This window comes from Galeopterus variegatus, unplaced genomic scaffold, assembly GCF_000696425.1.
Source record: "Galeopterus variegatus unplaced genomic scaffold, G_variegatus-3.0.2 Scaffold661, whole genome shotgun sequence".
Classification (NCBI taxonomy): Eukaryota; Metazoa; Chordata; class Mammalia; order Dermoptera; family Cynocephalidae; genus Galeopterus; species Galeopterus variegatus.
Window position 1 is genome coordinate 255,128 of NW_007726772.1, and position 24,588 is coordinate 279,715.

A 24,588-nucleotide genomic window follows, 5' to 3' on the forward strand; every position below is an offset into this window, starting at 1 on the left:
GTGGGCCTCCTTGACCTTGGGCCTCCCCCTCTTGGCGTAGGGTTTGCTCAGGGACACAGCCTTTCCGACGGTCCCATCCCAGAACGGATCGTGTAGGTGCTGGCGAATTGGGAACGTGGGCACGGGCCGGGTCTGTCACCCGTAGCTCTGGAATGCCGCCCTGTGTCTGCCCATGGCTGGGAAAGGGGCCACTGAGCGTCTATTTCTGTCACCTCCCCTGAGGTCATGGTGCTTTCCTTGCCGTGCGCCTCCCGAGACCTGGACAGAAAAGGGGGTCTCAGGCGAGTCAATGCTGAAGTCTAACCGCTGCCATATTCACAGGCGAGGGCCTGCCCAGGTGACTTTGGCCATGAAAAACGTCTCAGTGTGGAGCTTGCTGCAGATCCTTGACCTCAAGAAAGGGATGGATGAGGTGTTCTTATGTTTTTCTCTAGGTGACGAGTCAGCTCTGTCCCTGAGGCTAGTGAACGGAGGTGACCGGTGTCAGGGCCGGGTGGAGGTCCTATACCAAGGCTCGTGGGGCACCGTGTGTGATGACAGCTGGGACATCAACGATGCCAATGTGGTCTGCAGGCAGCTGAGCTGTGGCTGGGCCACGTCCGCCCCAGGGAGTGCCCGGTTCGGCCAGGGCTCAGGGCAGATTGTCCTCGATGACGTGGGCTGCTCGGGGCAGGAGTCCTACCTGTGGAGCTGCCCCCACAATGGATGGCTCAGACACAACTGTAACCACGGGGAAGACGCCAGTGTCATCTGCTCAGGTGGGCCTCTGCCGTAATGGCCCTCTTTTTTTGTTTGGTGTTCTTCAAGAGAGGGATGTGGTTTCCTGTCACTTTGAGTTTTTTTGGAAAGTGGTCTGTTTTCTCAACACTCTTCTTGGGAGTTACCGTCCCCATATTTTGGTGGATATTCTAATTTTATGGGTGTTCTGTAATTGCTTTTTTCAGTACATGCTTAGACGATACACGGGTTTAATGTAACGCTGTTTACAGTTTGAACAATAACTTCTCTGAACCCTTGTTTGAAACTAACTCTTGACCTTTCTGCCTATGAGTCAACCCTCCTGGAGGGGTCCTCGGGAGTGTTCGTACGGGGAGAAGACGGATGCCCATCCAGCCTTTCTCTTGCTCCTCTGGATTGTTTTTCTAACACATCTGCACTGAGCCTGACTTACGTTTGTTTCTCTTTCTTGCAGCTGCAGAAGTGAATTTTACCACCCCAGGTGCGTTCGCTCTATGCCAGCCTAGCAGTGTTCCTCTCTGCAACTTTTCCCTCTCCTGTTTGCAGAAGTGAGAGGCATAGAGCAGGCTTGTCCTCAGGAGTGATTTCTTTCATGACTCAGGTTTGTTAAGGTGCCAAGCTGAGCTCACAGTACCATGACTCTCGGGTGTAGCTCAGCCTTGGAGAGCCCCCTGGCCTCCTGCCATCGCCTGACCGTCATTTTTCACAGATGCTGCTGGTTGAGGGAGGCTTTGGCATCCAGTCACTTCAGATGAAAATAACTGTCTAAATTAGTCCACGGAGAAATGTGACCAAGTAATACTTCTACACATGTTTGTTTAATAAAGACTTCCTTCCCATTGAGAGAGAAATCCCCAAAGTGTTCTTTGTGCCACAATGAAAATATTCTGTGCCAGGTATATAGGGAAGGCTGCACATTCTAGCCCTTATTGGCCGTTAACCGTATAAACTGGAATAGTTAAGGCTCTGAGAAGTCCTTAGGAAAAGAAAGGAAAAGGATTTGACTTTGTCTATCAAACTAATAATTATGGAATTAAAAATATTATCTAGTAAAATCCTAAAACAGCTTCATTTTCTTTCTAGATGGGTGGCACCCAATTACTACAACCGCTGTAGGTGAGTATCACATTTTCCATCTGAACTGCAGGACATGGACTTCTTATCTCCAAGCTTGGCCTTCCACAAAGTGGGCACCCTCCCAACCCACCCACCCCTGGCCCCAGCCTTCGTTAATCTGCACATACAGCTTGGCCCTGTCTTGTGCCACTACACCACACATGCAACCTACACACAGACACCTGCACATCTCTCCTTCTGGGAAGAGGACTTTTGTTTTAACTGAGCAGTTCTATTTCCTCTTCATTTGAATCAATGAGATAACTATTCTTAAAGGAATAGACTTAAAGGCTTTTATTTCTTGGAATATCTCCAAAGCTTTGGGAGAAGGAAGAGACACAGTAATAAATAGGTAATTTCACAAGTAGTTATGCTTTTCCATGTACTCTTTATTTCACAGTATGGGTATGTTTCAATAGCTGTCCACTGCTCTTAAACATGATATGACTACTTCTCTGTGTCATTAAATCTTTTCTCACGATCATTTTACGTACTTGTATTGAGATCCCTTATACACCTAGGCCATGAATTATTTAACCAATCCCCAGGTACTGGATGTTTAAGTTACTTATATTTTTTCATTATTATAAATGATTCTGTGATGAATATTTTTCTAGATAAATCTTTGCTTACTGCGTCAATTGTTTCTTTAGGACAGAAATAGATTTACTAGACCAAAGTTAACATAGTGTCTGGTACGTAAAATATATTTGATAAATATTAACTCTTACTATGTTAGGTATTTTAAGATCTTGCTGTGTGTGTGGTCAAGCTGCCGATGAGAATGGTTGTAAAGTTACAATGGTGACAGAGGCAAACTGATTTCTGACCTCAGGTAGCTCACGGTATTGTACATTTAGTACAGAATTAACTATGTAATTGCAGTTGTAACAGGCGCTTCCAAGGAAATTTCAGTGTGTAAAGGGGGCGTATTAGCAGAGACCTTATGTGATTGGGGAATTAGGGGAAGTTCTTTATGGAAGTGACACTTTAAGCTGAGACTTACAAGAGGAGCAGGCTCATTTGCTGAAGTGTCTTCCAGCCAGGAGTACTTTGAAGGCCCCAGGGTGGGAAGGAGCTTGGCTCTTTGAAGGAGGGAGGGGCTTGGGGGGGAGACTGCAGGAGAGCTGTGCCAGGGTCACGTCACCCGGGGCTGTGAGTGGGTAGAACTCCTGACTTTCTCTTTGGGGCAGTGGGAGCTGTTCAAAAGTTTTAAGCAAGGGAATTACATAATTGAAGTATATTTGGAAAAGATCATGCTTATCTTTTCTGCCAGACTGTGTTTCCTGAAGGCAGGGGCCACGCCTGCCTTTTTCATTACTGCATTATCATTATTACCTAGCATTGTGTCTGCCATTCAGGAAATGTTGGTTGAAAGAATAAATGAAATAATGGATGAATGAGTGAATGAATAAATACAAAATTATAATCGACATTTTGGTGTACATTCCACACACAAGATATACATGCTTTATAACCCATTTTATAACATCCATTGTCACTTAAGACTACATAAAAATCACTATTCATGGCCTTAAAATTAACATTTTTTGTGGCATTGAAATTATTTCTATGCAAAAAAAAAGAAAAAAAAAGAAATTATTTCCATGCGATAAAGTTTAATGACTACACAATTTTTCATAGTATGAATCTACTGTAATTTCAACAATTACTAATTATAGGACAAAATAATTGTTTCTAAGTATATTTTATAATCTTAAGTAATTATATACAATAACATAATTTATTTTATTTTATAATTGTTTCTATTCTATTTTTAGAAATCTGCAATTCATATCCAATTATCTTTTAAGAAACACAGTTTTTCCCTCAGAATGGAAGAAAATATTTGTAAATCATATATCTGTTAGGGGTCTTATATATAGAATATATGAGTAACTCTTATTGGTCAATAATAAAAAGTCAAATAACCCAATTGAAAAATGGGCAAAAGATCTGAATAGATATTTCTCCTTAGAAGATACACAAATGGCCAACAGGCACATGAAAATGTGTTCAACATCATTAACCATCAGGGAAATGCAAATCAAAACCATAAAGAAATGCCACTTCACAAGGTTGACTATAATCAAAAAGCCAGGTAATGACAAGTGTTGGCGAGAGTGTGGAGACATCAGACCATCACACAGTGCTGGTAGGAATGCAAAATGGTGCAGTCACTTTGAAATGAAAGCATACGTCCGCACAGAAATTTACCTATGAACTTTCAGAGCAATATTATTCATAACAGCCAAAAAGTGGAAACAACCCAAATGTCAATCATGGTGAATGTGTTAAGCAAATGTGGTATGACTATACAGTGGAATATTATTTGGCAATAAAAATAAATTAAGGGCTGATTCATGCTACAACATAGATGAACTTTGAAAACCGCTAAGTGAAAGAAGTCAGTCAAAAAAGACTACCAATTGCATGATTCTATTTATAAGAAATATCCAGAATAGGTAAATCTGCAGAGACAGAAAGTCGAGCAGTAGTTGCCAAGGCCTGAGGGCATTGGGGGAAAATGGAGAGTGACTGCTAATGGGTATGGAGTTTCTTTTTGGGGTGATGAAAATGTCCTAACATTGACAGTGGTGATGGCTGCAGAGTTCTGAATATGCTGAAAACCACTGAATCGCACACTTAAAAAAAGTAAACAAAGAATTATGAATAAGGAAAAAAAGAAAAACGGTTTTAATTTATATCACCACCGAGTATACAAATGTTTTTAAAAAGCCTATTACAACAAACCAACCATGAAAAATTTGCGTGGTTAGTATTGATCCTTCTGTGATAAACAATAGCTAATACTGCTGGTGCTTATTATGTGCTAAGCACTGTCTAAGAGTTTGTATGTACATATAATCATATCTCCTTTTTTATGTATGCATGTTTATATACACATATTTCATTTAATACCTGTAACAGTCCAATGAAGCAGATGCCATTATCACTTCCATTTTTTTCTGATGGGGAAACTGAGGCAGAGAGGTTGAATATCATGCTCAATATCACAAAACTGGTAAAAGCAGAGCCAAGATGCAAACCCAGGCTTTCTGTGGCAGAAGCCCTGCCCCTGCCTTGACTTTGTACTACATGTCAAGTGGCAGGATCCTGTGCTCCCAGGAGACTCTAGGGAATAAATTACAATATGGGGTGCTGTCCCTAGGCCAGCAGGTACAATCTTCATGTCCCTCTCTATAGCCGATTGTACAATGACAGCAATCTCTTTTGGTGGCTGGCCAGTAAGGGGATCCAAACCCTTGACCTTGGTGTTAACAGCACCATGCTCTAACCAAATGAGCTAACAGGCCAGCCCAACAGCAATCTCTTTGTTGCTTTCTTGGCATTTTTGCTACAAGGTGACACATGCTGCTTCTGGATACCTGCTGCCAGAAAATTGCTGTCCGGGCCCAGTAGGGGAAGTAGAGGCTCAAGGCAGCACCCCTAATGTTGGGCAGCATAGAATTAGGCCTGAGAGAGGGGACTTGTTTACAGAGAAAATTAAGTCATGTTATAAAGTGCAGTGGATGAAACCACACTTTTTGTCACAAAATTCCTGAAGACCTGCCACAGTGAGTATGTCCTTCTGTCTCCTCTATAGGACCCTCTTCAAATTGTGGTGGCTTCTTATTCAATGCCAGTGGGACATTTTCCAGTCCATACTACCCTGGATACTACCCCAACAATGCTCATTGTGTCTGGGAAATAGAAGTGAGTTCCGGTTATCGCATAAACCTGGGCTTCAATGACCTGCAGTAAGTAACTCCAGGTTGTCTGGTGAAGGGTGGGTCCTTCATGGCACACCCAGTGATTTAGTTGGTGTTCTGGGCTAAAATGCTTTTCACTATTGTGTGCCAGGCACAAGCTTTGGGGTTGCCTTGATCCCTACCATGAAGCATCGGGCCATATTGGGACGTCCTTTGATTTGACCGAGAAAGAGCTACAAGACAAACTTCAACAGCATCACTCATAAAGTCCAAACTACCTGCAATATAGGGGAGCAATAGGAAGTTTAACGTTGATTTGAATACACATTTTCCATACAGGTTGGAGGTGCACGTTGGTTGCATTTATGACTATGTTGAAATCTTGGATGGATCGTTGAATAGCAGTAATTTGCTGGGGAAAATCTGTAATGGCACCAGGGAAATATTCACATCTTCTTACAACCGAATGACCGTTCGATTTCGAAGTGACATCAGTGTCCAAAACACTGGTTTTTTGGCTTGGTATAACTCCTTCCCAAGAGGTAAGCGCAAACCAGACCTGACTGTGAGGACTGGTGGACTTACCCTGCCCCGCTTGGGGCACATTGTGGCTCCCAGGGGAATCAAGGAAGGGTTTCAGCTGTGTGTTGTCCATTCTCCTATCTGACGGTTGGGCCTCTGAGCCTCAAAAGGGCGGGTCCTTGGCCAAGGCAGTGAGGTGTGCAGAAGAGAGGACACACATGGCCCTGGGTCTGCCACCAACTCCCTGGGGGGCCCGGTGACTCTCCTTGCTGAGCTAGCCCCTTCCCATCTGGAGGCGAGGGGTCTGACCTCTGTGATGTCTGGAGCCCCTTCTACTCCAATGCTTCTACTCTAATGGCACACGTTTCCATTTGGTGACTCTGGGGGTGGGGAATTGCCCATGGTCTCTGTTGTGAGATTGATTGTGGGGCAGAGTCATCATCTTTTACGGTATGTGTCTTTCAGATGCCAGCTTGAGATTGGTCAATTCAAACGCCTCTTATAATGCATGTGCTGGACGTGTGGAAATTTACCATGGTGGCAAATGGGGGACAGTTTGTGATGACTCCTGGAGCATTCACGATGCCCAGGTGGTCTGCAGACAGCTGGGGTGTGGATACGCAGAATCAGCCCTGGGAAATGCCCATTTTGGCTCTGGCTCTGGTCCCATCACCCTGGACGATGTGGAGTGTTCAGGGACAGAATCCACTCTCTGGCAATGCAGGAACCGAGGTTGGTTCTCCCATAACTGTGGCCACCACGAAGATGCTGGTGTCATCTGTTCAGGTATGGCATGGTGTCATGGAAGGCCTGTTTCACCCTTACCCTGTTATGAAATGAGAGCTTATGGCCAGTGGATGGTGGTGACTGGCTCGGTTCTGGAGCTGTGGGTGGGCAGGAGCTTGTCTGCTTGTCCCCTTGGCCTGGCCACTCCAGATGACCATGTGGGGAACCACTTTATCTCTGGCCAGTTTCTGGACCCCGGGGCCATCATGCTGGACACAGTCTGCTCCGTGATGGTTAGCAATGATTTAACTTCTCTGAGCTTCAGTTTCAGGAGTAATCAGGGTAGCATTTGCTGCTGGTGGCAATTGGGATGATTTTAGAGCAATTCTGGGCAAGTAGAAAGTGATGGTTGTTATGACCTCGGTTGTGATGCTGATGACCCCAAATAATGATGGGGCGGGGGAGCAGCTGGGAAACGCACTTGGGCCTCTTGACACCAACATCTCAACAGAGCACGGGTGCACTCACCACCGGGGGAGATCAGGAGTCACATGGGGTGTCTCGACCTCATTCTGGCCCCTCCTCCCAGCCACACTTTGTGACCTGTGCTTTTCTCCTATCTCTCTTTAGGAAGCTACACAACGACACCTGGTGAGTACCGCAATTTCCATCTCACTGCCTGGGTCTTGGGGCTCTGCTGCTGCTGTCTGGACTGTGCGGGGTGGGTTGCTCATGTTCCGGGGAGTCTGCCTGTCACCTGTCATGCCTTCCCGGGCCTGCTGCATCCCTGCAGCTGATGTCCCAATCCCCGGCAGGCTGGACCTCTCTAGGCACCAGGACAGCTCACCCTTCTCTGTCCTTCAGTGGCCTGGCCAACCTAAGATTCAGATCTCTAGTCAATTCCTAGGAGAGGCGGCCACTGATGAGGTCTGCCTGTCCTCCAGCCCCCAGAGCCTGCTCAGTGTAGGCTGATGGGATGCGATGGACAACGGCTCCCAGGTGCCTGCTCCTGACCCCACACGGATGTCCCCGGCACAGCCCTGCCCTGGACTCCTCGCCTCCTGCCCCTGCAGCAGCAGCCTCAGGCGTGGCCCTCTGTCCATCCTCCTACTGTGCAGCCAGTCGAGCACCCTTCAAGCAGCTCCTCAGGGCCTTCGGAGCGAAGTTCCCTGTCCTCAGCACGCCCGCTGGGCTCTCCACGATCCACTCCCATTGTCAGTTTAGTGGCCTCTCCCTCTTCTCCCTACTCCATCCACACCGAGCCCCCCAAATCTCCACACCTGGGTCCCTTCGCACATGCCGTCCCCTCTGTGGCAACACCCCTTTCTTTCCACCTCTCTGCCTGCCTCCTGACCCCTGCCCTCTCACCCGCTCAGTCTGGGTCAGGAGCTAAACCTCTGGGCTCCCGTCCTTTCCTCCATCTCAGCCTCATCCCCCTGCGCTGGCATTTGCTCTTTCCTGTCCTCTCCTCTAGACGGCGAGCTCCCTGAGGGCAAGCCCTGTCCCCAGAGTTGGCGCAGTGCCTGGCACAGACAAGCCAGTGCCCAACAATGGAGTCGAGGAAGCTGATTGTTTTCTTTTCTCTTTGTCAACAGCTCCTGTTCACAACGTCACCCACCCAAACGGTAAGTTCTGAGCTCCTTGACAAGTCCATGCAGAGAGGCCTGGAAACCCCCTTTCCCTTTCCCTCGATGACCATGACACTGTGGGGGCATGATGAGACCAACTTCCCCGAGTGCAGCCTCCCCCAAAGGGTACCCCACCGGCCCTCAGTGGATGGTCCAGGTCTAGGCCACCTCTCGCTGGGTTTCGGTGTTGGAAATGGTTATACAATATTCCCCCCAAAACTGTGCAGTGTGCTCTGGGTGTCGTCAGCATTTCCATTTCGTCCTGACAGCAAATTATTCCTGTGGAGGCTTCCTGTCCCAATCATCAGGACGCTTTTCCAGTCCATTCTATCCTGGGAACTATCCGAACAACGCCAGATGCGTGTGGGACATTGAAGTCCAGAACAACTACCGCGTGACTGTTACCTTCAGAGACGTCCAGTAAGTGTGCGGCTACAAAGCAGAACGCATCGGGGACCTCACAGACATTTTAAAAGGGAATAAATAGTACTTAGAATTTCAGGAGAGATGTTTGTCAAGGTGACATTTTTTAAATTATGGGTTTGATTTTTGATCCAGCACAGAGGCAGACCATGTAGGGTGGGGGAGTGGGCACAAGAGCCCTGGAGTGGACAGTCCCAGGTGTGTCACTCAGTTGCCGTGTGACCACGGGATGTCACTCAACTTCCTGGAGCCTCAGACAAAGGTGGTGAATAAACACTTTCTTTCCTTATCTGATTGGTTACTGAGCAGGTCGCAAGAGAGAAAAATATATGAGCATTCTTGGAAAATGTTATCCAGTGGGAGGGTTTGTTGTTAGGAGTAATGATAGTCTCAGGAGTAATAATCACAGAAATAGTCCTAGTGACAACCGAACCTATTTTGTGGAGCCCTTTTCTTCGCACTTTCTGTTTCTTCACATGAGCTCTCCGGGGGTCAGGAAAGGTGGAGAAATGGCTTCTGCACAGCTTAGGTTATCTGGTCTTCATCCAATGACAGGTGGAAATCATTATTTTAAGTAGCGGAGACATCACCAAAAGCACATTATCCAAGGAGGGGCAGCCAGGCAGACCGTGCAGAGGCACCAGTGTTTTCTAGTGTCCTGGACAAGGGGGTCCGTAATTTCCTCCCCCAAAGCCATCACTGGACTAAATAGTTTTCTCTCTTGATTTCTGTTTGCCACTTTGGGAGCCTCTGCCACAGTAATTCATTTGGAGTTTTTCAAAAGATACATTATTTTAATCTTTTTGTCATCACTGTCATCACAGTACAAGGACTGCACTTAAAGCTCATGAAATCCTATGGGAAAAGCTTGACCATGACAGGTTCTTTAACCAGCATCGTAATAACAACCGTCACCTTTCGTGACATTTCATAAAGCACTTTTTCGTACCTAATTTCATTTGAGCCTCACAACAGCCCTCTTCAGTATTCATGGATAGGAGCATTTTACCTTTGTAAATAAGAAAACTGAGCTTCAGAGAGGTGATTTGACTTGCTCAAGCTCAATATTTACATATTCGATTATTTATTTCTATCAGTATGAACTCATGGATATTTATTTTATTCTATTGGGGAACTGCTAACTTTTTGATGGAAGGAAAATGGTCTAAATCAGGAGGTGAGTCCTTCCTTTAATGATGTAAGGAGCTTTCCAGAGAGGGGCTGTAGATTTCATGTGTGACCCCAAAATGCAGGACTAAGGTCCAAGCATGGAGGTCCTGGGAAAACGAATCTCCTTCGATTTAAGGAAATCTATTATTTTTAGTGATTAACTTTGCCAGAGTTTCTGGCACAGAGGTGTGACCCCCTCACTGAGATCTGACCCCCTGCATCAAATTCTGAGTAACCGTGAAGCTGGAACTGTGTGCGCTGTCTCTGCAGGCTGGAAGGTGGATGCAACTATGATTACATTGAAGTTTTCGACGGCCCCCACCAGAGCTCCCCTCTCATTGCGCGGGTTTGCGATGGGGCTGAGGGCTCCTTCACGTCATCATCAAACTTCATGTCTGTTCGCTTCATCAGTGATGGCAGCATCACGAGGAAAGGGTTCCAGGCTGAGTACTACTCTAGCCCTTCCAATGACAGCACCAGTGAGTTCCCTTGTGAGAGTGCTCCCTTGGGAGTGGGGACAGCACTGAGACTCTTCCGCTGCTCAACTGTCCTGCAGTTGTGAAGAAAACATTAGAGCAGACTGGTCAGGGCACCAAGGCTTGATTTCCTGCCAAGAGAGGACAGAAGCATGGGTCTGGGGACTCTGGCTGCCCAGAAACAAGGTCAAGGGCCAGAACTAGCTGACGGGTAGTGTACTGGCCTTACTGTGGTCAGAAGAGACTAGGTAGAAGTTGCAAGATGATGCTCTCAGCAGACAGCCAGAAGTCAGTGCCAAAGACACAGGAGACCACCTGGCTTGAGGCCTCGTGACCTTCCCAGAGTGTGGAACACGTTGACCATATGCTGAGACCTAAGCCACTTAGCTTCTGTCTGAAGATGGACTGAGCTGGTCATTCAGCCACTTCCAGCAGAGGCTGCATGGCTATAATTTAAGTTGTTTGTCTTCGTCTGTTTTGTGTTTCTATAACAGAATACCTGAAACTGAGTAATTTATAAAAGACAGAGGCTTATTTGTCTTACAATTCTGGGAAAGCTGCACCTGGCACGGGCCTCAGGCTGCTTCTACTCGTGACAGAAAGTGGCAGCAGCCAGCGGGTACAAGCAGATCACATGGCGAGAGGAAGAGAGAGAGAGAGAGAGAGAGAGAGAGAGAGAGAGAGAGGTGGTGCCAGGGTCTTTTAAACAACCAGCTCTCATGGGAACTAGTAGAGCGAGATCGCACTTAGGCCCTTCTCCCCCAGGAAGAGCATTAATCCATTCATGAGGGATCCGCCCCCATGACTCAGCTTCCAACACCACCACGTTGAGGACCAGATTTCCACATGAATTTTGGCGGGGACAACACATCCAAACTCTATCACTGTTTTATGGATTGATGTATAAATTGGCCAAGGGCTGGACAAGGTGAGGTCCAAGGTCTCTTATGCAGTCAGGATTTGAGGCACCGACTTGCTCTACAGCTAAAAGACCTCATTTCACAACATCAACACAGTTTGACTGTAGAATTACTTTATGGATAAGTAGTAACATGGCAAAACATTTCACTTATTTAAAATCCTGCCTCCAATTCTCTATCAGAGAGATCCTAAGTCCATGTGCCCTCACTGGGCTTTTATGAGCATGGGGCTGGCTTGAGCAGTAGGGCACCTTGGGGGTGCACTGAGGTATATTGTGTGCATTCAAGGGTACTTCAAAAAGTTAGTGGAAAAAGAATTGAGCGATAATACAAATCTTTCCATGAACGTTTTGAAGTACCCTCATTCATCTCAAGTGCTGACTGTCTTTGTCCGCCATCTTGATCTGTGCACCTTCATATGGGAAGAGGGCATACCTAGTAGGGCTTGTGGGGTTTGTGGGCCCTGACTGAGTGCATTATCTGCATTCATCCATTAGAGCTGCTTTGTCTGCCGAATCACATGCAAGCCATTGTGAGCAGAAGCTACCTCCAATCCCTGGGCTATTCTGCCAGTGACCTTGTCATTTCCAGCTGGAATGGAAGCTATCAGTGTCAGCACCAGATAACACCAAGCCAGGTGATATTCACAATACCCTACTCAGGCTGTGGCACCATCAAGCAGGTAAGCCTGGGGCTTCCCATTCTATTTCTTATTGAGCTAGCTTCTTAGAGTGATATGTGCTATGCTTCTTGAAATCTAGGGATCCAGAAGTTACAATTATGGTATCATCAGTACATAATCAGAGTGAAGGAAGATAGAAATCTCTGGTGCCATGATATAGACAGAGCCAGTTCTAAATAGGAGGAAGGCAGAGAAAGGAAACTCAGCAGGCAGAGTTTCTCCACTGCATCTAGCAGAGAGGGTATCTGGCTGCTACTCCCATCAGCAATAAGAATAGTGATCCCAGAGGCAGCTGTAGATTTTATAAGGACTGAAGCTTATACACTTTTGTGTTGGGGTGGGTGAGAGAGACAGGGTCCTCATTAAGCCGAAGAATGCAATATCTTTTACTTCTATACAATTTGCAAAAACATATGATTGTGCAAACACATATGTAGGCCTTGGAGGAGGTCTGTGCACCGGGTGGGTGGGGGGTACCTAAAGCTTAAGCTTCATTAGCTTCACAGTAAATTGGCCTCTGCAGCTACCACTTGTTCAGATGTCACCACCTAGGGTGACCAACCTCCTGGTTTGCCTGGAACTTTGCAGATTTTAGCACAGAAATATGCATCCTAGGAAACTCCTCAGTCCTGGGCAAACTGGGGTGGTTGGTAACCCTACCAGTGGCAGATGCTGTGATTAGTCCATGTCATAATTCCCAAATTCTCATCCAGTATTCTCTTATTGTCATCCCCACTTTAAAATGGGAGACTGAGCTGAGAGGGTTCGAGCAGATTGTCCAAGGCCACTCATCCAGGCAGTGAGTGGTAGGACGATTGTCAGAATCTGTGAATCTCAAAAACATTATGCTGAGTGAAAGAAGGCAGACACAGAGTGCGTACACTATGATTCCATTTGTAAAAGATTTAGAAATGGAGAATAAATGTGTAATGACAAAGAGCTGGCCAATAGCTGCCTGCTGCCAGGTTGGAGGGGATTGACTGCAAAGGGGCAGGAGGGAGCAGTTTGGGCAGTGGAAATGTTCTGTATCTTACTGCACTGATGATTACATTGTCAAACCTCATTGAAGGGTACAGTTTTCATGGATGCATTTAACTTTACGTAAACTTATTTTAAATAAGCCATTCTAAGTTCTGAATTTTTATCTGACACCTAAATAATTATTTCAAGATTTTGTCTGTCAGGGACAGAAAAAGTGCCAGTACTTTAATAGGCTTACGACAGCAGTAAATACACAGTGTGAAATGATCAAATACGTATAATGTAAGTGGCACACACATGGCCAGATGGCATCAGTTTGTTGGGGTCATATTCATTCACCACAGACATTTGAGTATTTTCCGTGTGCTAGGCACTGTGCTAGCTGCTAAGTGGATGCTTTTCAGTCCCTGGGAAAGTCATTCCTGCTCCTTTGACACACAAGAAACACTGAGAGAGGAAGGACAGCCAACCAGATAAGCCTGTTAACAACAAATGCTTGTGTCTGAGGGCCTGCAATCACCATGTGGTCACCCAACTTCCTTAATCAGACCCTACATACACCACATCTCCTTCTGAGAGGAGTTCTGTGGGTCAAGTAGACTTGCTTGCAGGGCAGAGTATACATCGGTCATGTCGTGCACGTGTTCTAGTCAACCGGGCTTTTATATTTTGCTCTGCAAATTAATCATGTTGGGTTCTTGTTTGTCATGAGTTTAGTGGGAGTCAATCCACCAAAGGTGATCATTACTCCTTGTCCCAAATGTGCATCCTGGAGACTCTGACACCTGAGCAATCCCACTGATGGTCCCTCATATCCATTAGGAGCAGTCAACACACCAGCCCTGTTTCTTCTACTTTGCCTGATCATGGTAGCACATGCTATATTCTTATTCTTCCATTTATTTATTTAAACACCCCTATCACCTGCCAAACTGAGTGCCTCAGGTGCAGGGCCAATGGGTTTTTTTGTTTGTTTTTTTAAAAAGATGACTGGTAAGGGGATCTTAACCCCTGACTTGGTGTCATCAGCACCACGCTCTTCCAAGTGAGCTAACCAGCCGTCCCTATACAGGAATCTGAACCCACGGCCTTGGTGTTATCAGCAACACACTCTCCCACATGAGCCATGGGCCAGCCCTCAGGGCCAATGTTTTATTCATCTTTGTAATCCCCAGTGCCCTGGTACAGAGCCTAAGACTTTACAGTAGTATTATTAGCAGCCAATATGTATGTCAGGCACTGAACTAAGAGTTCTACATAACTTTTCAGATTCTTGGGACTTTATTCCCATTTAATCATGGGGAAATGGAAGCTTACAGAAGTTAAGGCACTTGCCCAAGACTACATGGTCACAAGCCAAGACACAAAGGCAGGACTGTGATCATAGTTGGAGCTCCCACATCTCCACCTGGCTGTCCTATTTAGCAGGTGTGTGACAATGTTGGCTGGTGTGGCTGAACAGATGAGGACTCCCCACCATAAGAGGGATCCCAAGTCAGGAAGAGTCCAAGTCTCTTTCAGTTGACTTATCTGTAAGACTTTCCATCACATACTGAGTTGACTTCCTTCCAAACTGAGCAGAAATCTAATAATGAATTTTAATCTAAAATTAGACCTGCTCCTTCTGTTCAAGAAATGAATCTGCAGTCCATGTTTATTGTTTGGGGTGGATCCAGAACTTAGCTGCACCATAGAAACCATAGACAAATGTGGAATCATGTTACTGTAGAGCTAGATTGAAAGCACTTGAGCTTGTCTTTGAAAGAATAGGAAGGTGACAAAATTCATATGACTTATTACGACAATCATCAGTGCTGAAATATAAAACAAACAAAAAAAGTGTTTAGAAAATTTAAAGGCAGAAAATATAAAGGGCTTTCTATGAGCAGATAGAGAGCATAGAGCCCATTCCCATTTCTTCCTGAGACTGGGCCCAGAGTGCAGGCTCTGGCACCCCTCTGCTGGCCAAGCTGATCCCGCCCAGGCTCCTGGTCAGTTTGGGAAAAGAAACAGGGATCAGGAAGGAGGAGGGAAGGGTCCAAGAGGTGGCAAAACGATTTAAATTTCTTGTTAAGCTTTTCTTTTTTCACATGTTTTGTCTGGAAGGGACATATTCAGAGTAGCATTCTGCAACTACAGACAAGAAATGGAAGACTCTCCAACATATTCCATTCTGGAGAGTAATTCTGTTTAAATTGCACAAGGGCTGACTTCAGAAGTGACCTTGTCTAAGGTCTCAACCAGCTGGGAATGGAGTTTTGCCTTTGATGGTACACGACTAACATGGCAAACGTCTCTTTTTTCTGGAAGATTAAGGTTGCCTTACATTTTAGGACTTCTGTTTAGGTCACTATGGTGTTATTTTCACACCCCTTTTTGTAAAAGCACCTGTGGCATGCTGGGGCTCACACTGTACCAGGCTGGGGGAAGCATGCTTGGGACTGTCATAGCATTTGGGTTGGGATGGGAAGAATCCCCTCAGACTCCAGCCTGACCATGCCTTGCTTGGGCTCACCTCACTTGGGATCAGATGATCACGACCACAGAGCTTTCAGGCCTTGTTCACCTGCATCTTTGTGGCCAGTGGACAGACTGCTCCTGGCTCTGTCCTCCACTCATCTCAGTACTTTTGCTGGGCCACTGGCCCCTGCATATTTATTTATTCCATAGACACTCATAGATGCCAGTGATGCTATTGGTGACACTGTGCCGAACCCTGGGGACAGAGAGACGTTTAGTCATCATCCTTTCCTTGAGAAGCTCGCAGGCCCCAGGTGTCGGGTTCTCATCCCTGGAAAGGTCACTCTCAAGAGATGGTAGTTACATCCAATAGCACAAGAGTCCAACTTCTTCAGAATTTACTGTTGAGTGGAAAGCACAGTAGGAAATGGCCCCATGGTCCAGGGAGGTGGAAACGCCGGGTGGGGTTCCACTGTTGCTGTGGCCCACCCCGTTGTTCAAATTAGCCTCTGGGAAAGTGCCTACCCTAGAGGTCAAGACCTGCTGCGGTTATAACTCCAGATCTCTGTGGCTTCCAGCTCCCACAGCTTCAGACACCAAGGTACAATGGCTTCCAATCAATCAAAACAGAAAACACTTAAAACTAATCCCACCAAGCCCCTCGTCACCAGTGCTCTCAGCAACAGCGATTCTTAAAACACATTTTGTTCTGAACCCTGAACCGTGGAGTCCAAACAGCTAGTTATATGGCAGCATGAGGGATCATCAAACACACCCACCTTGCCAGAGGAGCTCCCAGAGGCCCCAACAGCTTGCCCACATTGTGGGTCCCCCTCCCCCACTGGTGGTAGAGGAACGGGGAAGTGTGAAAGGAGGGGAGTCCTGCTAGGTAAGCTGGGCCTCCAGCCCAGGTAATAGAAGCCATGGGGGGAGGTGTGTGCCATCCCTGTGTGGTCCTCAGAGGGCTTGGATGTCTTGCCGAGTCACCTGCCTCTCATTCTAACCCAAATGAGCAATGGGATTCCCTGAGCAGGTGACATTTGCCTGACAGCTCTCCTGCCTGCCTCTCCCAGGTAGATAATGACACCATCAACTATTCCAACTTCCTCAAAGCAGCTGTTTCAAGTGGCATCATCAAAAGGAAGCCGGACCTCCACGTTCACATCAGCTGCAAGATGTTCCAGAACACCTGGGTCGAAACGATGTACATTGCTAATGACACCATTGAGGTCAAGGAAGTCCAGTATGACAATTTTGACGTGAACATATCCTTTTACACCTCCTCTTCATTCTTACATCCCGTGACCAGCAGCCCGTACTACGTGGACCTGAACCAGAACTTGTACCTTCAGGCAGAAATACTCCATTCGGATGCCTCTCTGACCTTGTTTGTGGACACCTGTGTGGCATCTCCTTACTCCGATGACTTTAGCTCTTTGACTTATGATCTAATCCGGAGTGGGTAAGGACTGTCTTAATGGGATGGGCTTAAACCTTTACCTGATAGCTCAAACCAAAAGGCTTGAGGAATGCAGATTTTGGTTAACTGAAGTTCCTCGTAATTCAAGTTTAACCAGATCCCTTTCTACATGTAGTAACATCCTGTGACTTTTACCTTCTGAGGTGCTTTTATGCTTTGTCCTGGACCACCCCCCAATTGTCATGTGGGGAGATGGGTGTGTGGAGCATTGAGTCACTCACCAGTGGTTGCCCAGCAGGTTAGCAGTGAGCTGGGATTAGACTTCAGGTGACTAAACTCCAGCCTTAGTGTTAAAAAGACCTGTTAGTAGTGGAGGTGCATTGATTTTTGGAGTAGAACAAGGTTGAAATGCCGGCTCTGCCACATGCCAGCTGCATGACTCTGGGAGGCAGACACACTGCTCTGGGCCAGCTCCTCATCCATCAACTGGGGATAGCGATGCCCACATCATCAGGCTTTGGGAGGATTGGATGAGAAACAGTAGGTAGGGTGCTGAGTGCAGATCATGCACAGCAGCAGGTCCACAGAGAATGTTGCCCCAAAGGCAGCAGGAGGTCCTTGTGACCTCCACCAGCCAGAGGATGGAAGTTCTCGGAGTCCATGGTTCCAGTCAAGCTCAAGAAGTGCCGAGGTGATGCCAGTGGTGCCTGGGCTGGGGTCAGATGGTGCCCAGGCTGGGCTGCTCTACCATAGTCCAGCTCGCCTGCATGTCAGCTAGATGCTCTGGTGAGGTGGGGTTCGGCTCTTCTGCACTCAGGAGGGGGTCCTGAGATGCCAGGTGTGCAACTCTAATCCCCACTCTGCAGTCTCCGCTGGTGGCTGTGTACGGCACTGTGGGCTTACAGTGTAGACCTCGGCCCCTCGTAGCCATTGTCTCCCAAGAGAGGTTGTACTAACAGAGTAAGGGCTTCTGCTAGGATTCAGGGGTGGGGGGATTAAGCTTTTCTTCCTGAGATACTGAAAACAGCATCTCTTTCTTGGCACAATCTGAACATGCGTCAGTTCAGTAAGTAGGTGTCGAGGTTCATCTTGTTCAGTCTGTGCAGGTGGTTCAGGTCACTGCAGTCCCCTTATAGCTAAGATGGGGAGGAAGAAGCTTAACCAGGTTCCCTGTCCACAAATAGCAACAAGGTGGTATTCGAATTTATGTGAAATGATTGAAATTGACACCAATGAGCGAGTGATTTAGCTCTTCCCTGCTAAAGTATTCTTTTTGGTCAAATTCTGCCATTATACAAGGGTACTTCAAAAGTTCATGGAAAAATAGAAGTAAAAGACAATACAAACCCTTCCATGAATTTTTTAAAGTACGCTGGTATATGATAATGCAATTTGCTGGGAGGAGGGGGATGTGCATGTGGGGGTAGGTGTGTCCTGACTGTACCTGGAGCACACATGGCCATCAACCAGGTCATCCACGTGGATGCCCATTTTGCAACCTGCGGCTTCAAACATGCCCTGCCCAGGCCCTGCCCACACATTCTCTCTGCTCTGCTGGGGCTCAGTTATCTTGTAGTTTTTTTTAAATTTATTTTTTTATGAAACGTATTGATTATACATACTTATGGGGTACAGAGTTATATTCAATACATGTATACAATGTGTGATGATCAAATCGATCATTTCTTTGTATCTTGCATTTTAAAAAATCTCCCCAAGTGATTCTGAAGTGCGGCCTGGGCTGTGGCGCTCTGGCCTCTGCAGAGCCCCTGACTGGTGGGATTTCATGTGCAGTGCAGTGATCGCCCAGGAAGCTCCTGCATCACCCCGGCCTCCTTACAAACGCCCCACGCTGAACAAGCCTCTGGGTATTTTCTCTCCCATCTGGGCCTCTGAGGGGGCTGCTTTAAAAAACAGAAACCTTGGTACTTGAGAGAATCTGAGTTGAAAGTGGAAGGAGGAAGGAAGCTCTGGAAGGCGGAGGGCGAGCAGACCCCGGGCCACATTTCCAGGCAGAGTTGGGCTGCGCTGGCAACCATGCCAATCCACCCAAGAAAAGTTTCCATCCCAAGCCCCCCGGGCCAGCTTTCCTTGCTCCCCACGTCACTTGAAATGCCACCACCGTACATGCACATGGGTTAGGGGAGCCGCTGGGAGGTCATGGGAGCTGCACCTCCTCCACAGCTCAGTGCCATTCCTCTGAACAGACTCTCAGGTTACTGTCCTTCTACCCCCGCTGAGGTGAGGGACCTGGGGGAATAGGAGGTGGTTGATATTGAGGTGGGGGTGAGTACTGGCAATTACACAGGCCAATGTGGAAAGGACAGCCACACAGGGCCCAGGGCAGGCTGAGGAGGGTCAGGAGAGAGAGGCCCTGGAAGAGGGAGAGCCGGGGAGGTCAGAGGACACCAAATGTACCCAGACTGCAGCCCAATGTCACCTTGCCTGGCCCTGAGACCAGGAAAGAGAAGAAGTCATTTTCTTTCCTGTCCTGTCTCTGGGCCCTGCTCCTGGCCCCCAAACTTGAGCTACTTCCCCGACTCCCCTGGTGTACCTGGGACCACTGAGCACATGGTCATTGTGGGACTGGGCCCCAACCCACTGTGCAGTATGGGGCCTGCTGGTCCATCTGGAAACCCCCGGCGGGGGGACCTGCTGCTTAAGGATGCTGGTGAGGTACCAGAGCTTCTGGGCCTCGTCTGATCCACACGTTAGGAAGGAAGGAAGGAAGGAAGGAAGGAAGGAAGGAAGGAAGGAAGGAAGGAAGGGCAGGTGCAGGAGGCGTGGCAGCGAGGACGGGGTTCCATGCCTGGAGCAACTCGAGTCACCAAGAACCAGTGCCTTGGCGAGAGCTAACAGGTGCTTTTCTCTCCTTCCAGGTGTGTGAGGGATGAGACCTACCGGTCCTACTCCCAGCCGTCGCCTCGCATCGCCCGCTTCCAATTCAGTTCCTTCCACTTCCTGAACCGCTTCCCGTCCGTGTACATGCAGTGCAAAATGGTGGTGTGCAGAGCCTACGACGACGGTTCCCGGTGCTACCAAGGCTGCATAGTGAGATCCAAGAGGGACTTGGGCTCCTACCAGGGAAAGGTGGATGTCGTCCTGGGGCCGATCCAGCTGCAGAACTCCCATGCAGAGAAGAGGAGCCTGGGTAGGTGGTTGCCCTCAGACCCCACTGCCCACTGGGGCCCACGGCCATGGCTCTTGGGGACGTGTGATGTTGCTGTTGCTGTCATACTCCACCTCAAATTGAGCACCTGTTATGTGCCAGGCACACTGTGCTTCGCCCGGTCATACGGAGTTAAATGAGACCTGGTTCCTGCCTGCCCCCAAGGCTCATGGTCTTGGCGGGACCCATGTGTAGAGTGTGGTCAAGAGAGTTCTGACCTGGGACGCAGGTGGACCAGACGCCTTTATCCTCTGGGCTCTGGACCCCCAGAACCCATGCTGTAAATGAAAATGTTCTTACTTACCTCTTAGGATGGTTGAGAGGGTTTCAGGAAATGATGTTAAACTGCCTTGGCCCCTGCCTGGTACAATTCGCAGGGTGCGTGGTGAATGGCAGTTTTTGTTATTGTTGTTATTGTCACCCGTATTAAAAACATGAATGATTATATTATTCCTCATGATGACAATAACAGCAAAGCCGTAACAGCAGGTGTATTGAAGTCAGAGTCTGGGCGGGCGTGGGGACGCAGGTGGCGCCGGTTTACTCTGGCCGCTGGCAGGTTTGTCACTGCACAGCCATCTCGTTGTCCGCATCCAGGACGGGGAGTGTAACTTCTGCTGTGCTGTTTTGTCGTGGGTGTGGGTGAGGAAATGTGGGCAGAGAGATTCCCAGGAATTCTGGCCCAGCCTGGGGTCAGGTCAGCGATACGGTGGCCATGGTGATGGAACTAGGGGTGGGGCAGCAGTGGTTGTCACAAACCCTCCCCTCGGTCAGGTCCCCCTCTCCCCCTGCCCAGGGAGCATCTTGGACAGCTCTCTCTTCATGCTCCAGTTTGTGCTGTCCCCATGTCCAGCTGATTCTAGACTCTTTCTCATGTATTCAGTCATTCAGTGCAATTATTAAAGGCCTATGACGGACCAGGAGGCACATAAATAAACAGAAACAGATCAAAGTCCCTGCCTTTGGGGAGCTGACCCCCCGGTGGGTGGAGATGCAATTTAGAATAAGTCTCATGCCTGGTACATCCAATCAGGTTGGAGCTACGGAGAGAGGACCTCAGGGAGGGGCGATGGGGTGCAGGGGCCCTGGGGACAGTGCTCACCTCTCCCCTCTCCGTTCGATTCCCTGCAGCCGCTGCAGTGGCTCACGTCCTGGGTACTTCTTGCCTGGGACTCTTGTAACCATTTCCCAACTGACCTAAAATGCCCAACTCTCTCCCCTCCCAACCACCTGCAGTCTCTGGCCAGGTTTGTTCTCCCAAAGCCTGGCTCTGAGCTGCTGCTCAGAAAACTTCGCCTGACTCCTCTTGGCTAACATGACAATGTGAAATCTCTCTAGCCCGCCTCTCAGCTGCCCTTTGAGGTCTGGCCTCAGTTTCCCATTTGGCTCTTCCTTCTTCCATTTCTTTATCCTGTCCCACCCACCAGTTCTTTTTTTGTCTTTTTTTCATGACCGGTAATGGGATCGCAACCCTTGGTGTCGCGCCCACACCGCGCTCAACCAGTGAGCGGACCAGTCTCTATATGGGATCCGAACCCTCGGCAGGAGCGCCACTGCGCTTCCAAGCACCGCACTCTACCGAGTGCGCCACCAGGCTGGCCCCACCCACCAGTTCTGATTGCTTTCACCCAGCAGTGGGGACATGGCCTTCGCTGTCTCCCTCTCCTGCTGTGGGCTCTGTCCTGGTCCCAATTCTATTAACGTTGTCTCCTTTCCTCAGACCTGTCGGTGGCGGACGTGGAGGAGTCGGCCAGCTCCCAGGGGAGCTATCACAGCACTGCCCTCTCCGCTGGGGTCTTCTTGGCTGTGGTCCTGGCCGTGGTGGCCTTCATGCTGGGGAAGAGGACACGCCCCGCCAGTGGCCAGCCCCCGAGCACAAGGATGTGAAGGCAGGACATGGCATGCAGACATGGGCTCCATGTGCTCAGTCAACCAAGATAGGACAGAAAAAATGAGGGTGCAGAGCATGGCACCCAGCAGCACCTGAACTGTTTACCATGGCACAGGTGTATGGTGGGGTGGGTTGAGGTGGGGGTGAAGCACTGGGAGGTGGGTGCCATATGTAAAATCCCACATGCAACTGAGTCAAGCTAGCAGCGACAGCTTTCTCTAGATCGAATTTCTTTTCTGACTTTTTATAAACTAGCTTCCTAGGCCTGTACTATAAATCTCAGCCTTTCTTTATGATACGGCAAGCTGAATAAAGAAGCTTTTCAAAGCAAGTGTTAGTTTGGTCAGTGTGTCTGGCGGCTCATCTAAGTACCAGATCCCTTTAAATTAAGCAGAGAGGTAGGATGGAATGTCAAAAGGAATGATCCAGGGCAGGGGGTTCTGCCCTGTGGCTTCCAGAACCTCGGTGTGTTTTGTTCCTGCCCGAAGAAGGATGTGCAGGACAAAGGCTGGAGAAAGATGAGAAGGCTAAGTGCATCCTACTTTTTAGTGCCTGGGATTTAAAGTCAAAGATGATTGCTTCCATTCCTCCAGGAATCCGCATCTTTAGGTTTTTGACATCATATCCAGAACTGTGGGCTGGGGAGGATCCAGGGAAGGGATCCTCAGGGCCCCTAGGACTGCAGTCCTGTTTGCACGAGGTCTCCAAGGAGAAATGCATTGAGAGGTGACCCAAGGAGCTCAGAAGAAACAGGGCAGCAGCTTCAGGGGAGACCCCGGGACAAGGGATGGAGAATTCCAACAGAGACTTGGCCACAGCTGCCAGCTCTGACTAGGGCCGACTGAGAGCCGCCCACCACCTGCTGCGGTGAGAAGACTCCAGCCTGCAGGGATGTGGGGTGAGCCCCTGCGCCCCACCATGGAGGCAGAGGAGCTAGGGGTCCCAGAGGCTGTCTCTTGCTGGTCTCCCTTCTTCTTGCCATCAGTGCCCACACCTCCCCTGCCCTTCCAGGCTGGGGTGGTGGAGAAAAACCTTGAGGATCACTCTGTGATGATGAGTCTGCCCTAAAAAGCAATGACAGTGCCATGAAATGCTGTCACCAGCCTGGCTTTGGATCTGGGCAGATGTGGAAGAAGCGACAATCTAGAGCTGGTGTGTGGGGCTCGAGATACTCATTCATTCATTCCAATGGATGCCAGCCCCAAGCCAGCCTCTGTGCTTGGCGCTGTGGAAGTAGAGAGGGGTCACAAATGGCCCTATCTTTATAAAGGGGAAACTGATTTCCCCCTGACTCTTCCTGGAATCTTCTCTGTCCTTAGGAAGAGCCCTCAGGAGCCAGTCATCCCTCATAGATGACCACAGTGTCCAGACTCACTCTTAGCCATGGACTCTTGGCAGGTGCCTCGTGCTGTACATGTTCAGTGAATAGGTGTAGTGTGGCTGGCTGGGAACACGTCTCCTGTGTAGGAGCTGGGGCTCTGGCAGTGGAGGGCTGAGTCAGATTATACGGCAGACAGCACCACCGGGGTGGTGCAGGGGGAACCATGCATCTCAGGGGAGGAGGTACAGTGGGTGAAAAGAGCCAATATCTCATGGCAGGCATGAAGCTGGAGGGCCCAGCCAGATGGCTGGCTATTGAGAGCAAGAGACAGGTCCAGGTGACAGGCAGAGCAGAAGGCACGGCCACTGGTGACAGGCGCTCTGGGCTGAGGCTGTCAGAGTGTGACAGAGGGCCCAGTCACAGAGGACATGGAGAACCAGGCATGGTTGGGACCCACTGTCTGCACAACATTCAGGGGGAGGGTAGGGCTGACACCAGGCGGTTGTGATTTCCAGCAACTGAGGCTGTGCTTTAAGGCAAGGATGCTCAGGTCCAGCTGCTACTGCCAAACTGCACCCAGAACTGTTAGATCAGAATCTCCGAAGTGGCCTGGACATCGATGATCCAAATGCTCCAGGCGGTTCACATGTAGCCAAGATTGAGGGCCACTGGCGTAGGGCTCCTTAAATACCTCTGAAAAGAGCCCAGTTTGTGCCCTGTGCATGAGAAGAAGTGAAGGCTACAGGTTCCTGCTGTAAAGACGGGAGGACTCTGGGGCAGGGGGCCAAGAAGACTTGCCCTGAGTGGTCCCCAAAGATCCACTTTCCATTTTGAAGAGCTATTGGATTCAAGTCCCAAAAGGCCATCTCAAAATACCACTTATCTCAGGTGCCTCATGTCAGCTCATTTGAATTGCCCCAACATAGGCTATCCACAAAAGCATGCCATGGAGGAAATGCTGGTTACGTGTCTGTTACCAGCAGGCATTCCAGATACGCTGTGAAGTCCAGTCCTCCTGACAGCGGTGTGGCAAGCGCTACCATTCTCACCTGGCAGGGATGGAAGCAAGCGCAGAGATGAGGTAGAGCGGGGTACACGCAAGGTTCCAGGCTGCCGATTCCCAGTGTGGCGTTTTCCTCCTCCCTTTTCCATCAGCCTGAGGACACCAGGAGCCCTGGAAGCCTGGCCACTTATGGGCTTTGCACATAGTACTACTACTGACACACTCCTGT

The 24,588-nt window shown here is 48.7% G+C and overlaps 1 protein-coding gene across 1 annotated transcript in view; it reads left to right on the forward strand.

The window, feature by feature from the left end:
- Window positions 1-22,099, forward strand: part of DMBT1 (deleted in malignant brain tumors 1) — a 49,256-nt gene extending 27,157 nt beyond the window's left edge. The window contains 15 exon segments of the mRNA XM_008571117.1: window positions 257-758; window positions 1,193-1,219; window positions 1,822-1,854; window positions 5,462-5,615; window positions 5,907-6,109; window positions 6,555-6,875; window positions 7,446-7,466; window positions 8,411-8,440; window positions 8,713-8,863; window positions 10,307-10,515; window positions 11,930-12,114; window positions 16,629-17,017; window positions 19,855-20,099; window positions 20,102-20,126; window positions 21,865-22,099. Of these exon segments, the coding sequence (XP_008569339.1) occupies window positions 257-758; window positions 1,193-1,219; window positions 1,822-1,854; window positions 5,462-5,615; window positions 5,907-6,109; window positions 6,555-6,875; window positions 7,446-7,466; window positions 8,411-8,440; window positions 8,713-8,863; window positions 10,307-10,515; window positions 11,930-12,114; window positions 16,629-17,017; window positions 19,855-20,099; window positions 20,102-20,126; window positions 21,865-22,099 (2,730 nt within the window).
- The last annotated feature ends 2,489 nt before the right edge of the window (window positions 22,100-24,588 follow it).